Source organism: Eucalyptus grandis, chromosome 6 (assembly GCF_016545825.1).
Source record: "Eucalyptus grandis isolate ANBG69807.140 chromosome 6, ASM1654582v1, whole genome shotgun sequence".
Classification (NCBI taxonomy): Eukaryota; Viridiplantae; Streptophyta; class Magnoliopsida; order Myrtales; family Myrtaceae; genus Eucalyptus; species Eucalyptus grandis.
In genome coordinates, this window is record NC_052617.1 from 48,617,767 (window position 1) to 48,638,858 (window position 21,092).

The 21,092-nt window shown below is 40.9% G+C and overlaps 2 protein-coding genes across 2 annotated transcripts; both read left to right on the forward strand.

Annotated features, from left to right (window-relative positions):
- Positions 1 to 3,630: 3,630 nt before the first annotated feature.
- On the forward strand, positions 3,631 to 6,916 carry LOC104450433 (DNL-type zinc finger protein). The gene is made up of 5 exons (XM_010064984.3): positions 3,631 to 3,846; positions 3,945 to 4,027; positions 4,141 to 4,398; positions 4,575 to 6,462; positions 6,542 to 6,916. Exons 3-4 carry the CDS (start codon positions 4,150 to 4,152, stop codon positions 4,746 to 4,748), a joined length of 423 nt encoding a protein of 140 aa, XP_010063286.3. The 5' UTR covers positions 3,631 to 3,846; positions 3,945 to 4,027; positions 4,141 to 4,149; the 3' UTR covers positions 4,749 to 6,462; positions 6,542 to 6,916.
- Positions 6,917 to 19,935: 13,019 nt separating this feature from the next.
- On the forward strand, positions 19,936 to 20,836 carry LOC104450434 (plastocyanin). The gene has a single exon (XM_010064985.3). It carries the CDS (start codon positions 20,105 to 20,107, stop codon positions 20,609 to 20,611), a length of 507 nt encoding a protein of 168 aa, XP_010063287.2. The 5' UTR covers positions 19,936 to 20,104; the 3' UTR covers positions 20,612 to 20,836.
- The last annotated feature ends 256 nt before the right edge of the window (positions 20,837 to 21,092 follow it).

Genomic DNA, 21,092 nt, shown 5'->3' on the forward strand with positions numbered 1-21,092 from the left:
AGCGGGTTTTGGTAGCTAGCCCTAATAAGCCACTCATGAAATTTTTGAGTTGGAATTGTCAAAGGTTGGGCTCACCCCAGACAATTCAAGCTTTGAGAGTTTTAGTGACTTAGGAAAGGCCCAGCATAATCTTTTTAATGAAAACAAAAAATCAAGAGCAAATGGTGCTAAAGTTGAGAAGACGACATAAATTTTAAAACAGCTTTGTGGGTCCAAAAGGAATTGCAGGGGGCTTGGCTATCTTCAGGGACGACCAGGTAAAAATATTAGTTGAATCGCATTATGATAACTTAATAAATGTGCATTGCCAACTTAAAAAAATTAGACAGATTGTGAGAATAATTTTCCTACATGCCCCAAATGATTTCAAAGAAAGAATCCTATTATGGGAGGATATTCAAAAAACAAGTGTTACAAACTTCCTACCTTGGTCATGCATGGGTGACTTTAATGAAATCTTATATCATTAGGAGAAAGTGGGGAAAAGGATGACAGAACATTTTCGACTTACAGCTTTTAGAGATTTCCTTCATACTTGTTCTCTGATAGATTTGGAATGCAAGGGGTGTGCATTTACCTAGACCAATCAAAGAGGAGGAGACGAATTTGTAAAGAAGGGGCTGGACACGGCTCTATGTTCTATGGAGTGGAGGGTTGCTTATCCAAATGCAAAAGTTATAGCCCTACCAGCTATTGACTCTAACCACAGTCCACTCGTTTTATCAATTTCACCAAAGAATGAACATAGGAGGAAGAAATTTAGATATGAAGCTTTTTGGATAGAAGATGAGGAATGCTAGTGCATTATGAAGAGAGTATGGTCTAATTTAGAACCCCTAGGAAGGAGCATTGCGGAGAAACTAAACCTAGTGACTAAACAGTTTTCTGAATGGAGTAAAAAAAAGATTCCCAAATGCACAAAAAAGAATATTTTGGCTGAAAAATGAACTTCAAACTTTGATGAATAGTCCTGAAATACATTATGATAGTTAGAGAGTTCAGTAAATCAATCAAGAGATTGAACTCCTGTGGCGATAAGAGGAGATGTTTTGGAGAATGAGATCTAGAATCAATTGGCTGAAATGGAGGGATAGAAACACAAAGTTCTTTCATGCAATAACTATACAAAGGAGAAATAGAAACCACATTTCTATGCTAAAGAATGTAGAAGGGGAGTGGATAAGAAACAAGGAGAATCTCAAGGAAATGACAGAAAATTTCTTTAACAACCTTTACACGTCAGTGGGCCTTAGAAACTTCCAGCCTATCCTAAGTCAAATACCAAGCTTGGTTGATGTACATGTGAAGCAAAAGCTAACTAAACTTGTTACTTTGGAGGAAATTATTGATGCCACTCACCAAATAGGAGCTACTAAAGCTCCAGGGCCGGATGGATTGAAGGGATTATTTTTCCAGCATCATTGGTAGGAAATTAAGTAGGATATCTTCAAGGAGGTGCAAAAATTCTTTGATACCGGGCAATTAAACCTAGATTTAAATAGAATCCTCATCCCCAAAAACCCAAACCCCGAAAAGTTAGAACAATTCAGACCTATAAGCCTATGCAATTTTATTTATAAAATTATCTCCAAAATCCTTGCAACTAGGCTGAAACCTTTACTACAAAACCTAAATTGCAGTAGCACAAAACGCTTTTGTAGGGGGTAGGCAGATTCAAGATAATATTTTGATTATACAAGAGGTTTTTTCATAGATTAAGAACATGTGAGAGGAAAACGAAATTCCAAGCTGTCTTAAAGCTTGATATGTAGAAGGCCTACGATCGAATAGAGTGAGATTTTCTCCAAGATTGTCTAACTAAGATGGGTTTCTGTGAAAAGTGGGTGCAGTGGGTCATGTTGTGTGTTTCTATAGTTTCATTTAGTATTAAGTTTAATGGGGAACCTATGCCATACTTTAAGCCAATTCAAGGTATACGCCAAGGAGATCCACTATCCCCCTATTTCTTTATTTTAGTGGCTAATGTCCTATCTCATATAATGAAAGAAGCCATAATAGCAAGTACGCTTCATGGAATTAAACTGAATAGAAATTGTCCCACCCTTTCACATCTATTATTCGCAGATGATTCTATCATTTTCCCTAGATGGTACAATAGTGGAGTGTCAAAATCTGGTAGCTATTCTACACCAGTACCGTTTGCATCAAGCCAAACTATAAACCTAAACAAATCAGAATATATTTCATCAAAGGTTGCCCGCGAAATTAAGGTGGAATATGGTGTCGGAGTTGAGAGTCCCATAAATTGATAAAACAAGGAAATATCTAGGAATCTCGTTGGATTGGGGTGACTCAAAGAAAGAATTGTTTGTCTGGATACTTGCAAGGGTCAACATGAAATTTGAGAGTTGGAAGGAAAACTTGCTGTCAAAAGTAGGGAAAGAAATACTTCTTAAATCAGTGGTGTAGGCAATTCCTCAATGTGCGATGTCCGTGTTTAAAATCCGAGTCTCCATTTGTAAAGCCATCGAAAAGAAAATAGATAATTTCTAGTGGAGGAATAGCAATAAAACAACCAACCTACATTGGAGAAGATGGGAAGTTCTGAAGCTTAGGAAGGATGAAGGGGGTCTCGGCTTTAAGGACTTACTAGTGTTTAACAAAGTTATGTTAGGGAAACAAGTTTGGCAAATTCCCCAGCATTCGGATACTCTTTGGAGTCAAATTATGAAGGGGCTCTATTTTCCAAATTGTGATTTTTGGATAACTAGGAAAGGTTTTTGTTTGTCGTGGGGTTAGCAAAGCCTTCTGATAGGTAGAGATGCTATAGCCCCTCAAATTAGGTGGGCAGTTGGAAATGGGAAAAAAAATTCTATTAGAGAACATAAAAGGCCTCTAGGATGGACCAATAGGTGGCTCGGCGACAAGAAATGAACCACTCAAAGTTGTTGATTTAATAGATATGGAAGCAGCACAATGGAAAGAACCTCTGTTAAGGTCCATGTTTGATGATCAACGAGTCTCGAAAATCATAGCTATCCCCATAGGCCTCCCGACCACAAAAGATAGATTGGTATGGACAAACAACAAATTGGGGAACAATACTGTGAAAAGTGGATATTTTAGCAACATAAAATTACCATTAACATGATTTATTGAAAATGAGTTTTCTTGACAAGTACTTATAATATTTTATATATTAAACAATCAAGCAAAAAAAATAATGTTAATATTTTAATTTCATGGTGTTACATATATAATTAAGAAAATCAAATATTAGTAGGAGCCACCCCATTTGAGCTATTTTTAACTGGAAAAATACCCAAAAAAAAAAAACTACACCCATTATAATCTAAATACCTTAAACTTTATTTTATATCACCAAAAATTTTAACCTGGTCATATGTTAAAAATATTCTCAACTTTTATTATGTCACGAAAAATTCAAATTTTTAAACTGCATCCGGGATATGTTTGGGATATTTTATGATGGGTAGTGCGTTACAATGTACAAATTTTCAAGGTATTTATATTATAATAGACATTGTACGAGATTTTCTGAGGTACTAATCCTTTTTTATTTCCTTGTCTTTTTTTTTTTTTTTTTTTAATGTCATAGCATTTTAATTAGTGGCTGTCCTCTCCCCTTGACCTCCCCCCATGCTGAAAATTCAGTTTCGAATCGAACTAACCACAAAAGCAAAACTCAGCACCTCTCTCTGCGACAAACAAGCCATCGCCATGGAAGCTCTCGCCTCCTCCGCCTCCGCCTCCGCCGCCGCGACCATCTTCTCCACTTCGCCTTCGCCGCCTCTCTCCATCTTCTCTCCGGCCAGGCCGACCGACTCTCCGCCAGATTCGTCCGCTTCCTCGCGCCCTCCAAGAGTAAAAACGAAAAGCGCTCTTCACTCCTCGCTCTCATCATCCTCCCCGCCTCGTTTCATTCTTCGTCTAACGAAGAGGGCTTCGTTTGTTTTCGACAGAGAACGACAGGGACTCCGGCCTACGTTCCGACTCCGGCGAGCCGAATCTGCTCCCCGTCCTCAGCAACCGCACTCTCTCCAAGGTAATTGGCCCGCGATCGCTTGATCGGCGACGGGAGTTTCGACATTAGCTGAAATTTCGGAGTGATGGGTGTGATTGAGTGGCTTACCGTTTTCGGGTCGTGACCGAAACCAGGACGCGGCCATGGGATTGGTGTTGAGTGCCGCTTCTGTGAGAGGCTGGACCACGGATTCTGGAATGGAAGGCCCCGTGGCTCCTGCGGGCGCCGAGGGAGGATCGGGCACGGAGAGGGTGTCGACCTTCCCGTGGTCCCTCTTCACCAAATCGCCTCGCCGGCGGATGCGAGTCGCCTTCACTTGCAACGTCTGCGGTCAGCGAACCACTCGCGCCATCAATCCACACGCCTACACCGATGGCACCGTCTTTGTTCAGGTAATTTGCTGACACTGAAGAGGAAAAAAAAAAGGACTTGAGTCTCCGTTGATGATGATGAGTTTGTTTGCGTGATAGGAGGGGCAATTTGCTATATTTATCACGTAGCTGATTTCTCAGTATGATTGATCGTTTAGCTTAGAATAAGGAAATGGGCTCTGTCGTGTCTTTTGCAGTGTTGTGGTTGCAATATCTTTCACAAGCTGGTGGACAATCTGAACCTGTTTCATGAGATGAAGTGCTACGTGAACCCAACCTTTAATTACAAGGAACCCAAGTGGGACGTTGGCTTCAACTACTTGAATATTACTGATGATGGTGATGAGACCAATGATGTATTTCCAATCTAGTGAAATCAGTGGTGCCAAATTGTACATTCTCCTCGGTGATTTTGTGAATTGTTGTGTGTATAGTTTGGATCATCACTTTTGATGGGCTCTTTGTATTTATGGTAACATTGTATATCATCAATGAATTCTCATCGGTTGAAAATATATCTAGTTAGAAATTGAGATTGCTTTGTCCTTAAGGGTATAGATAGTACAACATTATTATTGGAATGGAGATGTTAAATTGCCAATATCACATTGTGCTTAATTAATCATATAGTGTGTTTACTATAATTAGTGAATTCTGTATTCATCAGGGTCTGTATCTAATATGATTTGTGTAGCTCAAAACTCTTTACATATGAAATCAGATGACTTTCAAAGACTTCTATGTGGTTTACAAGTGTTGTTTAGTGCTGCATATGTATTTCTTGATAATGAATGAAGTCCCTGTGGATGGTGCTCTTTTTGTTCTTTCTGAAATTCTAACTACTGTCTACTGTGACAGCATCTCTGTTTTCTATCTTGTCCATCTTTGTATATTGTTCTCTTCCATTTGTGGATGCATTTACAACATAAAAAGATGTGACGATGCCTTTTCACCTTTCCTTGACTCTTTAATCCATCTACTGGAATTGCACTTTCTATTGGTTGTCTAAAATTTTACCTCAGAATTATCGGTAATCTAGAAATGTTTGGTCTCCAGCAAGACAGTCAATATTCTCAGCTGGTTTGCCATTAGTTGTACTGTTGTATTCATAAACATATAGAACAGAGGCTCCTGAGAGCTGGATGCAAATTTGGTTTCAGTTTTACCAGTCTCAAATGAGGCATCAAGTCAGATGTTTTGCATTGTTATGAGCTGCCAAGTTCTTGATTTTGATGAATCAGAAGCAGCAAAATTTTTCCAGTCTCATTCTAAAAGCTGATCTTTAGTTGTCTTTCCATCTCATATTGGAATTCCTTCCACTTTGAGAAGGCAGCCGTCTTCTGTGGAAATCAGTTGCATGTGCAGTTACCACAGGCTTTGGCTACTATAATTCTGCCCTAAGATATTGACTTGTATCTTTTGGTTGATGCCTGCAACCAATTGGGAGCTGACAGTAGGATACGGAATTTTAGGATACAGTTGGTAACCATTCTATTTCCGGAAATAATTTCTACTTAGAGATGATTCTTTTTTATTCTGTTCCTGGAAACAATTTCCGAGCATTCAAAGACATTTGGTAAAGCTATTTTAGTGGACTCTTCTTCTCTGGATATCGAAAACATCGAGCACCTGGAGAAAAAGACAAAATCTGAATCTGAAGGTTTGCATTTCAGAGACTCCCCCGTCCCCCCTTCTTCTGACAGATTGAATGAGGGTATAGATGTTGACTTGTCTAGACACGATCAAACTCTTACTCGAGCAGGCATAAGGGAGACCAGCTCAAAATTCGGTAGAGATGGTTAAATTGATTTAGAAAGGGAGGCACTTATGAGATTAGTTGATCATCAGAATCCTTCCAGGGCCTGTTCACCCTTGCTCCTTCCCCCTCCTTTACCAAAATCTCTGGGCTCATGGTTATCGCGAACGTTGCCCTCCATTGCCTCCAAGAAGCCATCTTCATGATCTTCTCTTGGTGTAAATGCTGTAAATGGGAAACATGCTTTAGAGTCAGCTACTATTGATCCCAAGTGGGAAACAATCGTCAAATCTTCCAATGTGCACCACGGGCATCTGCAGTTCTCTGAGGTAATTCTGTAACTTCTCTCCTCATCGTCGCTATATTTTTTCACTGCAATAAATGCTCATTCTACTTCTTGTTCATCAGGAACTACTGCCGCCAATCCCATAAACCTGAACAGAGCTGATCCAATTTGAAGGATGTGGAAATGCGCATTTGTGCAATGACCTGAACACAAATTTTTTTCCCTAAGTTCTCCAATCTCTAGAAAAGGGAAAAGACTTCCGCTCCGCCTCATCGTCACTGGTGCTCTGTTTTACCTGCTCTGTTGGGAGTTGAGCATATTATGAAGAACTGTATATAGAATTACCCTCTTCTTACAATATAACTACCAAATGCGTCCATTGTCTTTCTGTAAAGATCATTCTTTCCGTATACCAATTTGTACCATCATTCTCTTTTTTCTTGTAAAGGGGATTGAAATCACTGTTCTCTGGTTGTAATAAACGGACGATTTCGTTACTTTATGTACTTGCATATCGTCAATCAGCAAGGGAAGTTCTTCATATCAGCTGTCCCTTCGTGCTTCTTTCGTTTAATGTCGCCCCAAAATTGAAATTCTTCTCCATCATGCCAAGGCAGGAATTTCTTGAAGGAGAGGGAATGATGAGTGCAGAGAATTCAACTCTTGTCGATTCAATGATGTCATGATGCTGTACGTGAATCTTAAAAGGGCACTATCAAGTTTGGACGGTACCATGTTGCTTACGAGGCATCCGTTGCATGTATATCCAATGTAATAAACGACATTGGAGTATTTCACTGTGGGGTGATCCTGTTGAAGAACTGGATAAGTTATGATTCAGGTCAAGATACATCTCATGGTTCTGTTCGGAAGAATGAGCAATACCATGATCGGCATCATCATTATTGAGTATTCTAATAGTCCTTTTCCAACAAAGGAATAAATTTCTGGGCACGGTAACATCGTAACATGATCATTGATAGATTCGTGTAGCTGCGACTTGTTGGTCAAGCATGTTGATGGTACTTTATCAATAATGTCAGCAATCTATCAACAATAAAGGCAGTAGTAAGTTATCGAGTTCTTTAGAAATTAGTAACTTAAAGATGCGAATCTGATTAAAAGTTAGTAAGTTACTGATTAATTATATAATTTATGTTGAAAATAAACCTGAGGAATCTTTCCTTTTAACTGTAAGTTAGTCAATTACTATTTAAATAAGAGATACCAATGAGGTCGCTTCTAATGCTAGAGAAGTTCTATATGTGCATGGATGAGAGAGGATTATCACATTTTTGTGTATTTATCAAACATACACATTATCATGAAGCAAATACTAACACATGTTCGAGCATATGCACAGATAGAGACCCGCATTATATTCCCAAGCAAGTATGTATAAAGACATGCCATCAAATACCCGCAGTTAATGATCACTGCAATGCATATTGTTGTGCGTAGATATGTAAGAGTATGCTTAACAACCTTACTTTTCCAGTCAGCAAAGAAGGCAGTCAATTCACCCACCAAAAGCATCGGCACATCACAAACGCTAACACCAAGGCACTAGAGATACAGAAATTAAATTGTTTGGTTCAATTGCAAAAGAAATAGGTTGTCCAAACAAACTTCGTATAGCCCAAACTAAGTACAACTTTAAGTTTCCTGGCCTTATGTTTACTTATTTTGAAAAAGCACACATATACCAGTTTCATCTCATAATCAGAAAGTTTGAATTGATTCAAATATCATCACATGTGATTGTATATGGCAGTGAATCTTTTCAGCAACTATCCAAAGCTAATGTGTACAAACATAGCAATAAATAAAACTCAAAATATTCTTTGATGCTAATTCAACTTAGAGGCAAACAAGAATCGCATAATGCCAAATTGGCCGAAAATCTTGTCATTTCTTTTGATATTTAGCATGGACACATCACAAGAAAAAACCAATTTGCATCAATTTTATCGAGTAATAACTGTTAACATCTAAATTTTAACATCTTTATTTATAATTTAATCGTATAGAAAATTAAGGATTAGTCTAAAAAAAAGCACAGTAAAAAGGAACCACTCGTTTTCGCGGAGTAAACTGACTTAAGTTCGAATTATGGATCCATTGGATTTATTCATGATTGCACTTTGTTTGGCTATCTGTCAGGGAAATATATGGGAGCAAGCAGTGAGAATTGACGGGATGAGTTACTGGAGTTCACCTGACCACACTGGTCATCATTGCCTTCTAAACAAGCTCAAGACGGTTAATTTGTATGCACACGTGATGGAACCATTTGCGATCAAGTTTATCAAGTACATACTTGGGAATGCACGGGTGTTGGAGATATTGTTCATCTCCATCAGAAGATGTTATCGAGGAAATCGAACTGGGAGCTTCGATCACTTGGTTTAAGAGGCGGGCTATTCCTCGGATCAGCTTTTGCAATTTTCGACGAACCTTGCAAGTTTCCAAAAAGTCTCTCCCCGTGCAGTTGCGGTCGTGGAATGAGGCATGTGATGGATCTTCACCATCTTTTTTAGAGGCGCTGTAGCTTGGAGGATGGAGACTAATGATGAGGTGTGTTAATAATTTGAAGTTTATCTTTTCATGCCTGGAGTACTTGGTTATTCGGGTAGATATGGTATGAAATGCAGCATCATAGCTTAGGATGATTCATGTTGCTGATCTCACTTAATGGGAGAGGGCTTTGTGGTGGTGGTTTGGAGTTTTTGTTTGGTTTTTAAGAGTTGGAGTTGCAATTCTTTAATGTACCACCATTGAAATTGTTGGACAGTTAAGATTTGATACGAGCTTTGGTGGGTTCATACCAGGTTACGGATCCAAATGGGAACTTCCAATTTTCTTGTTTCATATATGTGGACTGGGATTATGTTCTCTTTCACTCTCTGTCTCTCTCTCAAGTGAAACTGTTAGAGAACAGTTTCATGATCCGAGCGACATTGGCATCGGGACGGCTCATCCGGATGTAACCGAGCTTTGGTTTTTTTTGCTAGTGAGGAATAAATGTCCGTTTCCGGAGTGGATGGCGGAGAATCCCTCGATTAGGCTTGTATTGAGTTAGCTCGCATGGACATCTTGATGCTTGATTGTGCATCATCCGTGTTTCTTCATGATGGATTTATGAGATGGGCCTGAGTTGGCCCGTCCGCCCAAGTTGGGCCCAAAAAGCCCGGCCCACGGGAATAGGGCCCGTGGATGGGGGAAGGTATAAAGGGAGGAGAGAGAGAGAGAGACGCACCCTTTGGCACAATCAACGTACGCTTCTCTCCCCGCGCGTTTTCTCTCCCGAAGAACAGGAAAGTAGGCATACGGCTTCCAATTTCTTCCCTTCAAGGCTTCATCGACCGGATTCTCTTCCTCCATTGACGACGGTGTTTAATCTGTGGCTAACAAGGTACGCTCAAATCCGTGGTGTGCTTTACGATCGGTGATACGTGTTTTCCGAGGGCTTCGTCTTCCGCATTCGATTTAGGGGTTCGATTTAGTGTCGAATCTGATTTTCGGGGATCAGTCATTCCCAACATTGGTATCAGAGCCCTAGTTCACGTTTTCCAGATCAATTTGATGTTTTTTGATTGATTTATCGCGAAAAATCTTCGGCCGTACGGATCGGGGCGAAAATCCCAACACCCGAGCGTTGTTCGGCCATTTTTCTGAGTTTCCGTAAGTTGGAATCAAATTCTAAAGGCACTTTGGGTGAAAGGCGACGATGAGACAAGTCCGGCGACATGTCGTGCGTCGCCGGAAGACGCCGCACGCGCCCACACGCGCGCCACAAGCCGCTGCGCGTGGGCGCCACGCGCCCGGCGCTGCTATGGCCGGCGCGTGCGCCACACGCGCCGGTGCCGAACCGGCACGTGCGCGCCGGCGGCCGGCGACACGGCACGCGCCGGTCCGCGGACCGACGCGTGTTGACGTCACGTGATGACGTCATCGTGGCGTCATCCAACGGTCGGTAACCGCTCCGATGACGTCATCGCCGACTACGGTTGGCGGCGGTCACCTGCCGGCGACCGACCCGACCCGACCCGACCCGCTTGCGCATGCCGCGCACGTGCGGATGACGTGCGCGTGACGTCGGCACGCTCACGCGCGAGGCATGTGCCGCCGACGCGTGGCGTCGGCATCCACCGCACGCGCGGCACGTGCGGTCGGTTCGTCCGACCGGCCCGACCGGTCCGTCCAGTGCGACCGGTCCTCCGACCCGCGCGCCTGTTGACCCGACCCGTTGACCCGTTGACCTGACCCGTTGACCGTTGACCGACCGTTGACTTTGACCGTTGACCGTTGACCAAAAAAAAAGAAGAAGGAATTTGTTTCTTTTTTTTCAATTATGTCTGTGTGGGTTGTAGGTAATCCATTTTCATTCTGCATTTGTTGCATGAATCATGGAAATTTATGTGTTTTCCATTTTGTTTATTGTGGATGATAAGTGATCAATTTTAGTTCTGCATTTGTTGTAGAAACTATGATGCGTAGTGCACGGATACCTGCAATCCCGAGAACGGACGAAGGAAGAGCTAGACTGAAAAGGCTGATGAAATAGTTAGCTGATTTTCGGTGGCTTGATGGTGATTTAGTATCACATATGGTCAAGGTCAATCAGATGATACAGGAAATCATCAATGATGGTTATCTTATGCCGGATATTGAGAAGGTGCCGGCTTTGTTGAACACTCTTCCACCTGAATGGCAAGCGGTGTTAGATCGGCTATGGGAGGTCAACGTGGTCCCGGGTTATAGGAGGCTGGTGGAAGCTTTTGTAAAAAAAGTCTTATAGGATTGAGTTGGCCAAAACTTCAACCCTTAGATTGTGCGCTACGTGGCGCAAATGAATGCGCCTTGGTGGCGACATGAGAGCTCTCAAAAGTTCTTCCATGGTTGGCAAATGTACCTTCATTTTCTCGATGTTTTGGCTGATAGATTAGAATGGACATTTCCTAATTATTTCTTAGATTAATTGTGAGATTTTTTTTATAGATGTAAATATCTCTTTCCATGTTGATATTTTTCTTTGTATATATTGCTTAGTGTAATGTATAGTTGTATTATGTGAAAGCTCTGTTATTCTATTGGATGTTAGATAATATTTGCTTTCATTCACTGATTCTTTGTGGGTAGTTAGGCGTGGGTAGTTATAGAAGTTTTTGTGACTTCATAGAATTGATTTTGCATATGACAATCATATTAATGATAATTTTAAGTTAGGATTTTGGAGGATGATTGGAAACATAGTGACCTTTTGATTCTGAAACCTTACTTGAAATTATTCATTAATATGATGGGTCTATGTAAATAGGAATGCATAAATTATAGGCATTAATTATTCGTGCATGTATGTCTGATGTGTTCAGACTGATGGTTTCAGCATTTAAGAAAGTGATTGCTGATATGAACGGCAACTATTGTGAAATATTGAATATGAAGATTCAATATGTGCTGGAAAAGCAAGAAGCACTAGAAGCTCTTGACCATATTATGGAAGATCTTGAGGATGCTTTGCGCCACCTTGAGCTGGTAGAGGACCGCTTAACGGCATGTGAGCTGAGAATAGATATTTGCAATGCTGGTTCTAGCTCATAAAGGGTTTTTGAGCTCTAAGCGCAAGCGTATTGATTCGTTCAATATGTGGGAATGCAAAGGATCAAGTCCTTATTGCAAGAAATCAAGAGTTAACCAACACAAGAGAGGAAAACGTCCTCAAGTTAAGAAAATGTCAAGGGTGAAATGTTACAACCGTGACAAGAAAGGTCACTATACTTTGCGACCTGTCGTGAGCCAAAGAAGACATACACCTCTTGTACATTTGAGAACTTTGCTTATGTGTCAAGTTCTGAATTATTGGCTGAATCCAATCCTTTGTGGACTGTAGATTCAGGAGCAACAGACGATGTAGCGAAGGATAAAGGATCTTTCGTGGAATTCCGACGAATACCAACTAGAACTGAGTGGATCTATGTGGAAAACAACTCCAGAGCTGAAGTTAAAAGGATTGGCACCTGCCAACTGAACATGTGTGGTGGACGCAACTTGTTCCTACATGATGTTCTAAATGCTCTTGAGATTCGTCGAAACTTAATTGTCTGTTTTGATGTTGGTTAAGCTTGTTTTTAGTGTGAACTTCCGTAATAACGATGTAGATTTGTGTTTAGATACAAACTACTATGGTTGTGGTCACTTACTGAATGGTTTTATTGTACTAAATGTTGACTGTGGTGATGTCAATATGTTATTCCTTTGTTTCACGTCTTTTACTTCATGTGATAATGATGTGAATGTGTGGCATGCTAGACTTGGTCATATTGGCCAACAACATATGAATAGACTAGCCAAAGAGGGCTTGTTGGGCAATATTGAATAAGTCGATTTGTCCATATGTAAGCATTGCCTAGAAGGGAAAACGACAAGGAAATCATTTGGAAAAGGTAAAAGAGCTAACGTTCCTCTGCATTTAATCCATTATGACGATTGTGGTTCAATGAATGTGAGAGGAAGGCATGGGACTGTTTACTTCATCACTCTTAATAGATGATTATACTCGATTCGGATGTGTCTATTTGATTTCTCATAAATCTGAAGCATAAGTTGTTTCAAAAGGTTTATGAACTTGGTTGAAAATCAATTAGACAAGAAAATAAAAGTATTGAGATCAAATCGAGGTCGAGAATATTTATCGATGAGTTCGAAAAATAATGTGATGAAAAGGAATAGAAATATAGTTGTCTATTCCATATACTCCTCAACAAAATGGTGTTGCAGAGAGAAGAAACAGAACCCTACTGGAAATGGTTAGGTCCATGATGGTGTATGCTAACTTACATATCACTTCTTGGAGTGATGCGTTGTTAACTGCTGCCTAAATACTTAACCGGGTGCCTTCCAAATCAGTTAGTTCCACTTCATATGAGTTATGGATAGGTAGAAAACCGGACTTAAGTTTACTTAAGCCATGGGGTTATGCTGTCTATACTCATGAGTTCTCTCACAAGTTTGGGAAATTGAGTCCTAAAGGAAATAAGAGTATTTTAATGAGATACTCCGAACACTCAAAAGGGTATGTGTTCATAGGTGAGCAGGAAAGTGGGAGAATAACTGAATTTGAATCACGGGATGTCACATTCTTAGTGGATGAATTTCCTAAGAAGGGCGAAATAGGGAAAGATTACTTCCTATTTGAAACCTTGGATCTAGATAATGATATTGGTTGAGTTTGTCCAAGTGGGAGTAATATGAGATGTGATGAATTGAATTCAACTCATTCTCAATTACAATCACATGATGAGATGATATCGTCATTATCTAATCCGAGTGGGAGCATAATGGGGAATGATGTGCTAAGTGTACAATCTCCCATATGGCGAACAAGTCGCCAAAGTATTCCCCGTCGACGTTTTGACATTGAAGGGGAAACTTTTATGATTGCTCCGTAAGATAAGGATGAGCCAAGAAATATTAATGAGACTCTAAATTGCCCTAGTAAGGAAAAATGGATTAATGCAATGGAAGAGGAAATGGAGTCAATGAAATCAAACCAAGTCTGGGAACTGGTTGATCTGCCAAAAGGACGCAGAGCTATTGGGAACAAATGGGTTCTCAAAATAAAGCGAAAGGCTGATGGCTCGATAGAAAGGCATAAGGCTCGCCTTGTGGCGAAGAGGTATAATCAATAAGAAGGAATTGATTATGAAGATACATTTTCTTTTGTAGTGAGATTTACCTTGATTCGCATAATTCTGGCAATAGTGTTTGGTATGGATCTTGAGCTACGTCAAATGGATGTAAAGACTGCTTTCCTCAATGGAGAATTAGAGGAAGAAATATATATGGAACAACTTGCTGGTTTCATAGTGAAAGGCCAAGAAGAAAAAGTATGTCGACTTTTGAGGTCGATATATGGTCTTAAGCAGTCATCAAGACAATAGTATATACGTTTTCATAATGCCATAATGGCATATGACTTGACAATGATTGATAAGGATCATTATGTATATATCAAAAGATCCAATGATCAATTTGTGATCATATCATTATATGTTGATGATATACTAATTGCCGGAAGTAATATGGAGTTTGTCAATACTGTCAAAAGTTGGTTGTCTTCCAATTTTGAATTGAAGGATATGGGATATTAAACCCATAGACACTCCTATTGCAAAAGGTGAAGGATTGAGCCATAGACTGTGTCCAAAGACTCCACAAGAGAAGGAACAAATGAAACATGTTCATTATGCTAGTGCTGTTGGGAGCTTGATGTACGCTATGATGTGTACAAGACCTGGCGTGTGTTTTTACAGTTGGAATGGTGAGTAGATACCAATCCAATCCAGGTCAAGCACATTGATAAGCCGTTAAGAGAATACTGAGGTATCTAAAGGGGACTGCTGATTATACGCTGAGTTATTATGGAAAAGGATCTGCGACTCTAAGGCTATTCTGGTGTTGATTGGGGAGGAGATTTAAATGAAAGGAAATCTACCTCTGGGTTTGTTCTCTTACCGAATAATGGTACCATATGTTGGAGCAGTAAAAAAACAAAAGTGTATAGCCTTGTCCACGATGGAAACTGAGTTCGTGGCATTATCAGCAGCAGTATAAGAAGATGTTTGGCTTAAGAGATTATTGGATCATTTAGGTGTTATTGAAAGTGCTGCAGATTTGTTATTAGTTAACTATGATAATCAAGCAGCAAAAGTGTACACCAAAGATCCAAAATATCATGGTAAGACCAAACATATAGATACCAAGTATAACTTTGTCAAGGATATGGTTGCACGAAAGGATGTGAACTTAGAGTACATACTACGCATAGAATGGTAGCAGATCCTATAACAAAGCCAATACCTAGAGATGTGTTTTGTGGCCATGTGAAATCTCTAGGATTGCGTAGAGGATGATGTACTGAATATTGTAATTTCCCTAAGAGTTCACATTTGATGAATTTGTGTATTCATCATTAATGCCTATGAATCTTTGTTTGATCTTTATGCATCTTAATGCTCAGTGCATTACTTTAAGTTAGGAAGTATGTCGGACAGATATAAGATTAGCCCACTCACACGGGTAATCGCCTCTATTTACTATGTGATAAATAGAGATGAGACTGTTTTTAAGCTTATTATCTAGGTGATAATCGAGAGCTCAAGTTTAAAACACGTATGTCGCCTTAACTAACTAGGTGTTAAGATGAGGACATAATACTTACTATGTCTGAAAGTAAAATACCCCACATGTTTTACTTTATTTGTCTAAGATGCCAGATGTGAGTTCTGATGAATTTTGTGAATGAGTAGATACGTGAACTCAAGTTAGACATTGGGTATGTCTCGAACTATCATCCGTACGGTATTGAAAGTGTAGACATACGCTCCATGGGAAAGGAGTTGATACCGTAATACGTATTTCATACTACGTATACATGAGACGACCAATAAGAGTGGCAAAAGTTTGATCTCAACTTTTTTTTATGTCGTGTGAGACTCTTGAGGAAAAGAGTTCCTCAATTTTTTAGTCCCCTCATGACTCTTACTTATTCTCAAGATTTCTATTTAGTGTTTGCTATCTTAGAATGTTGCCAATGGTCATGAGTTTGATTCGATCTAATGGGACATTTCTAGAAAAGCAAGTTGAACTGAAATTGAGAGTTTGAAGGAAAGAGGAAGACCGATTTTGGAGAATCACATTGTAGTTTTGTATTCACCGGTTAACCAATTATGACTGTCTTTGTGATAATCATAATTGTGAATACAATATATATATCATTGTTTGAAAGAGATCAAGAGAGATATAAATGTGATGGATCGATCTAGGTGCTGCATACTAAATCTACTCGGAGTGTGACGCTCATTATGAGCTGCTATATATTCCTACCGATGTATAGCAACGAGCTCTCAAAGTATCTTTGGTCGCACGGATTATTCACCTGGTATGAATGTTGAAGAGAGGAAAAGAGAATTCTTTTGGCCCACCATGTTAAGAGAAAGTCTATGATGGATTTTTCTCTGATGAGGCTGAGTAGGGCCTGTCCGCCCATGTTGGTTTTGTCCACCATGTGCGAGTGGGAGATGATGGATTTATGAGATGGGCCTGAGTTGGCCCGTCCGCCCATGCTGGGCCCAGAAAGCCCGGCCCACGGGAATATGGCCCGTGGAAGGGGAAGGTATAAAAGGGAGGAGAGAGAGAGAGGGAAGGCACCCTTTGGCACAATCAACGTACGCTTCTCTCCCGCGCGTTTTCTCTCCCGAAGAACAGTAGGCATACGGCTTCCAATTTCTTCCCTTCAAGGCTTCATCGACCGGATTCTCTTCCTCCATTGACGACGGTGTTAATCTGTGGCTAACAAGGTACGCTCAAATCCGTGGTGTGCTTTACGATCGGTGATACGTGTTTTCCGGGCTTCGTCTTCCACATTCGATTTAGGGGTTCGATTTAGTGTCGAATCTGATTTTCGGGATCGGTCATTCCCAACACTTCAATTGCTTATTGACTGAGGAGTGGGCATTATCAATTTCACTTGGGGTAAACCTTTTTTTTTCCGTATTCCTGATTGCTGAAGCATGCATCCTAAATGTTTTCCAGCTGGATCATCTCTTTGTTTAGGTTAAATTAGTACTACCGTCTAATCTTGCTCAGACCTCCTGGTCCTTTTCCAGATATGTTTGTGGTGCTTAGAGGCTTTTCGCATTTATACACTGTCTGAACATTTATTTTTATTAGCATACCTGATATTTTGGCAAACTAAAATCATTACAGATGCTTCGCCTTTTATGTACTTCCCGTGGTATGTGTTGCCTCAGCTATGATGAGATTGACTCCGAGCAAGTTTTTCATCACCGAAAAGATATCTGAAACTCTCGGGAACATTACTGTAATTATCTGAAGCTCTCATTACCATTCCTCACTCTTGCCCTCACTCGCTTGTTTTTATATTCCCGTTAAAATTGAGCTGGGAGTTAATAATTTTATACTACCTACCCTCTATATGGGACCTGGGTTTTGCCATCTAAGATGACTAGTTCTTGCATTGCAGCCTGGTCGAATTCTATTTATATGCTTGGTTACCTCGTCAATTGCATTGCATGCTTCTGGCATGTGCTTGTGTGTTGCCATTGTCCATGTCTTTGAGGCCTCCCGTGTTATGATTCCAATAATGTGATCCCACATTCAGTTTATTATTGCTCACATTAATTAATTCTATTGACATTTTATTGTCCGCATTAAGTTGTGTGATGTCTTGATGGGAGATGTTATTTGAAGGGATTTGAATGATGATATAAATAGGTATCCGTCAAACCCTCTTATTATATGAATAATCTAATAATTAGAAAACACATTATAAACGTTAAGAGGGCAATTGACTAGAAACATTCATTCACCAATCATTCAAGGCTTTGCAAATCTGAGCTTCAATCAAACTTCATCAATGGCCGGAGAATAGTAAGGTATTTCATATGTTTTCACACTAATCCTGATTATTAGGATCTTCAGTCTTCCACAAATTCTCTAACATCCTTGTCATCTCGCGCATGCACTATCAATCCGCTTGTATGTTTTGGGTGCAGCAACGTTGATGAATTCTGGTTTCAGATGCAAAGAAGATTGGGTTTGAACTTAAGCACATGACCTACATGCAATCCACTTATGACACTTCCTTGAGCTCTTAGGTTACGTTTGATTGTTCGAATTTGAGTCCATATAGAATGATTAAATATCTTATCTAAAATTTGGCAACGTCCTCTAGATCGGATAAATTTGGATATACCTAAATAAAATGCCGGATAAGAAATTCAGGTTAAGTAATGGGATAATTCTGGATTGAATATTTTAAAAAAAATAACTTAATAATTCTCTTCAAACAATGGAGTAATAAAGTGATGCTTTCGACTTCGCTAACCACTGTGCAAAGACCACCTCCACAACAGCTGATCATAGTTGCTTCCGATCAATGTGCAATTGCCATCGCCTCTAACCACTGCTGACGACGTGAAAAGGAGAAGTTATACATCATCACCATTGAAGAACTCGAATCCTTTCACAGAGTGCACAAGGTCATCATCCACAATGGAGCGTATCCGCCTTTTTTTACTCAGTGTCGCAATGCCGTCCGCCCTCCTCTCCGCCCCTCACTACCGCCAAATCATCGGCTTCCCGGTCAAGTGGCACTTGAGCTTCATGCACAGCGTCCACCATCCTGTCGCCGCCCCTACATTGACAATTGTTGCCTCGTCCACCAGATTTTCAAGGGAGCAATCTCCCTAGGTTGATTCGCAATGCCTTCGGCAACCCAATGCTCGTCTTTGCCGATGTCCAAATCGCCTCTATTATAGTGAACCAGCGAGGACTACGGTCTGGAGGAGGATGGCTGTGGATCTAGTGACGCTGGCGATGAAGGAGACGAACCGTAGGGAATTGAAGAGAGCGGGTTTGAGAAGCCAGTGAGGAAGCTCAAGCAATGAGATCTAGATATTGCAGGAGATTATGTTGCACAAATGAGATTTCCAAATATTTTTAATTCTATCTTAAATAACATCAAACATCAAACATGCGATGAAATACAATCCTAAGGATATTTGGAGAATTACTAATCCTATCTTATTCTATTCAATCCCAATCCAAATTCATAAGGTGGGAAAATTATTTGGTTATGAACGAGTAACATAACGAATTTTATCATATGCTCCTTCCTCTTTGGTTCTTGCTCATCTTGTGCTATACAATCCTAAGCCGTGAGATGATGCTCCTAATTCCAGGATTCTAAATTGTTTGTCCAAATCCAAAGAAGATGCGGCATTGTTTGTCCCCATCCAACGTTTGAGAAGGAGACGAACCCAGAATTCAATTTGTGCTCCGCGTGAGGCGCTGCGTCACCTTCCACGTTGAAAATATCCGGTACGATGAATGGACCGCGATTATTCTCGAGCCATGCTAATCCTCGAGGTTCCTTTCAGGTTCTATTGAAAACAAACGAGAAGATTGCGGTATCTATTTCCTAACTCAAGCCCAATTTCTTCCACTAATCTTCCAGCGATTTTTAGGAACCATGTAACATTGAGAATTATGAAATTTGAACCACGTAACAATGATCACATAATTATCAATATACCTAAGCGTAATTTGTGAGACGTCATGTCCAATCCTATCTATCTTATGAGAATATAAGAGGCTATGCCAAATATTGTCTGCTCCTAAATTATCGAAATTAGTGTATCGAGATGCTCCAATCGCATTTTGAGACAGTCCTGCAGGAGAAGGAGTCTTGCACATTCGACCCTCTAATCGCCCTATTAGTCAAGGTTTTCATGCATCAACTTGGTCAGATAACAATTTCAACTCCAACCCAAGATTTGTGTCCCTTCCCCTTGCACGGCATTCTTCATATCCATCCCACGCCACGTCAGGAGGAATCGTGAAATTCAGCCAATGAGAGAGACTCTCTCGGATAACGGTCATCTCGGCAGCTCGGCCTCATAATCTCTGTCCCATCCAGTTCCATCATCTTCAGAAAGAAATTCACGGTCACCAGCTCTAGACCACACAATCACAATCTCTCACTCTCAGCTCACATTATAACCCTCCTCTCCTCCTCCCTTCCCCCTTGCTTTCCTCATCCTCAGCGCCTCAAGAAAACATCCACACGAGCACCAACTCAGTCATTCTAAGCTGAAGTAATGGCCGCCGTCACCTCCGCCGCCGTCGCCATCCCCTCCTTCACCGGCCTCAAGGCCGCCCTTCCCGCCAAGCCCGCCATCTCTGCTAGGGTCCCCGCAGCCCCCCTGGCCCCTAGGATGGCCGTGAGGGCCTCCCTGAAGGATGCCGTCGGCGCCGCCGCCATCGCCACCGCCACGAGCGCCCTCCTGGCTGGCAACGCCATGGCGATCGAGGTCCTCCTGGGGGCCGAGGGGGGAGAGCTCGTGTTCGCGCCGAATAACTTCACGGTGAGCTCCGGCGAGAAGATCGTGTTCAAGAACTACGCCGGGTTCCCGCACAACGTGGTGTTCGACGAGGACGAGATCCCGAGCGGCGTGGACGCGACGAAGATCTCGATGCCGGAGGAGGAACTGTTGAACGGCCCCGGCGAGACCTATGCCGTGACCTTGACCGAGAAAGGCACGTACAGCTTCTACTGCTCGCCCCACCAAGGAGCCGGCATGATAGGCAAGGTTACCGTCAACTGAGTTTGATGATATTGTAAAAGACGTGATGATTCTCGTATTCTTCTCGTTTTTTTTTTTAATTCTCTCGTGGAGGTTGAGGAATATCTGTATTGTTAATTTGGAGAATGAGAGGATGTACGGGGATCATGAAAACTAGGAAAACGCCTTACGTATTGCATTTTGCTCGCCTTGAATGATGTAGATGAATTGTGCAAATTTATAACTCTGAACCATTTGGTTTTTCTATCTTGAAGATAATGGAGCTACTTACTATAAATTAGACAAAATATCGCCTCGAATCGCCATTTAATTTTAAGAAATTGGAACTCGGCTAGTAACCATAATCGTGATGCGGCTCGAACCCTATAAGGCTGAAGTAATGTGGTTTGGGCTCGACCAATTAGTTCCTACGTTCGTACATATTCAGAGATACTTGGCGTGAACTACAGTAATGATTTACAGGTGAAATCATCTTCGTTCAAATACACGTCACCTCTGTCTT

What these genes read in the sequence shown, in the direction of transcription:
- LOC104450434 (XM_010064985.3), top strand. Translation starts at nt 20,105, where the DNA reads ATGGCCGCCGTCACCTCCGCCGCCGTCGCCATCCCCTCCTTCACCGGC.
- LOC104450433 (XM_010064984.3), top strand. Translation starts at nt 4,150, where the DNA reads ATGGGATTGGTGTTGAGTGCCGCTTCTGTGAGAGGCTGGACCACGGAT. An exon ending in ATGGCACCGTCTTTGTTCAG is followed by an intron (nt 4,399 to 4,574) that starts GTAATTTGCTGA and finishes TGTCTTTTGCAG; the next exon opens with TGTTGTGGTTGCAATATCTT.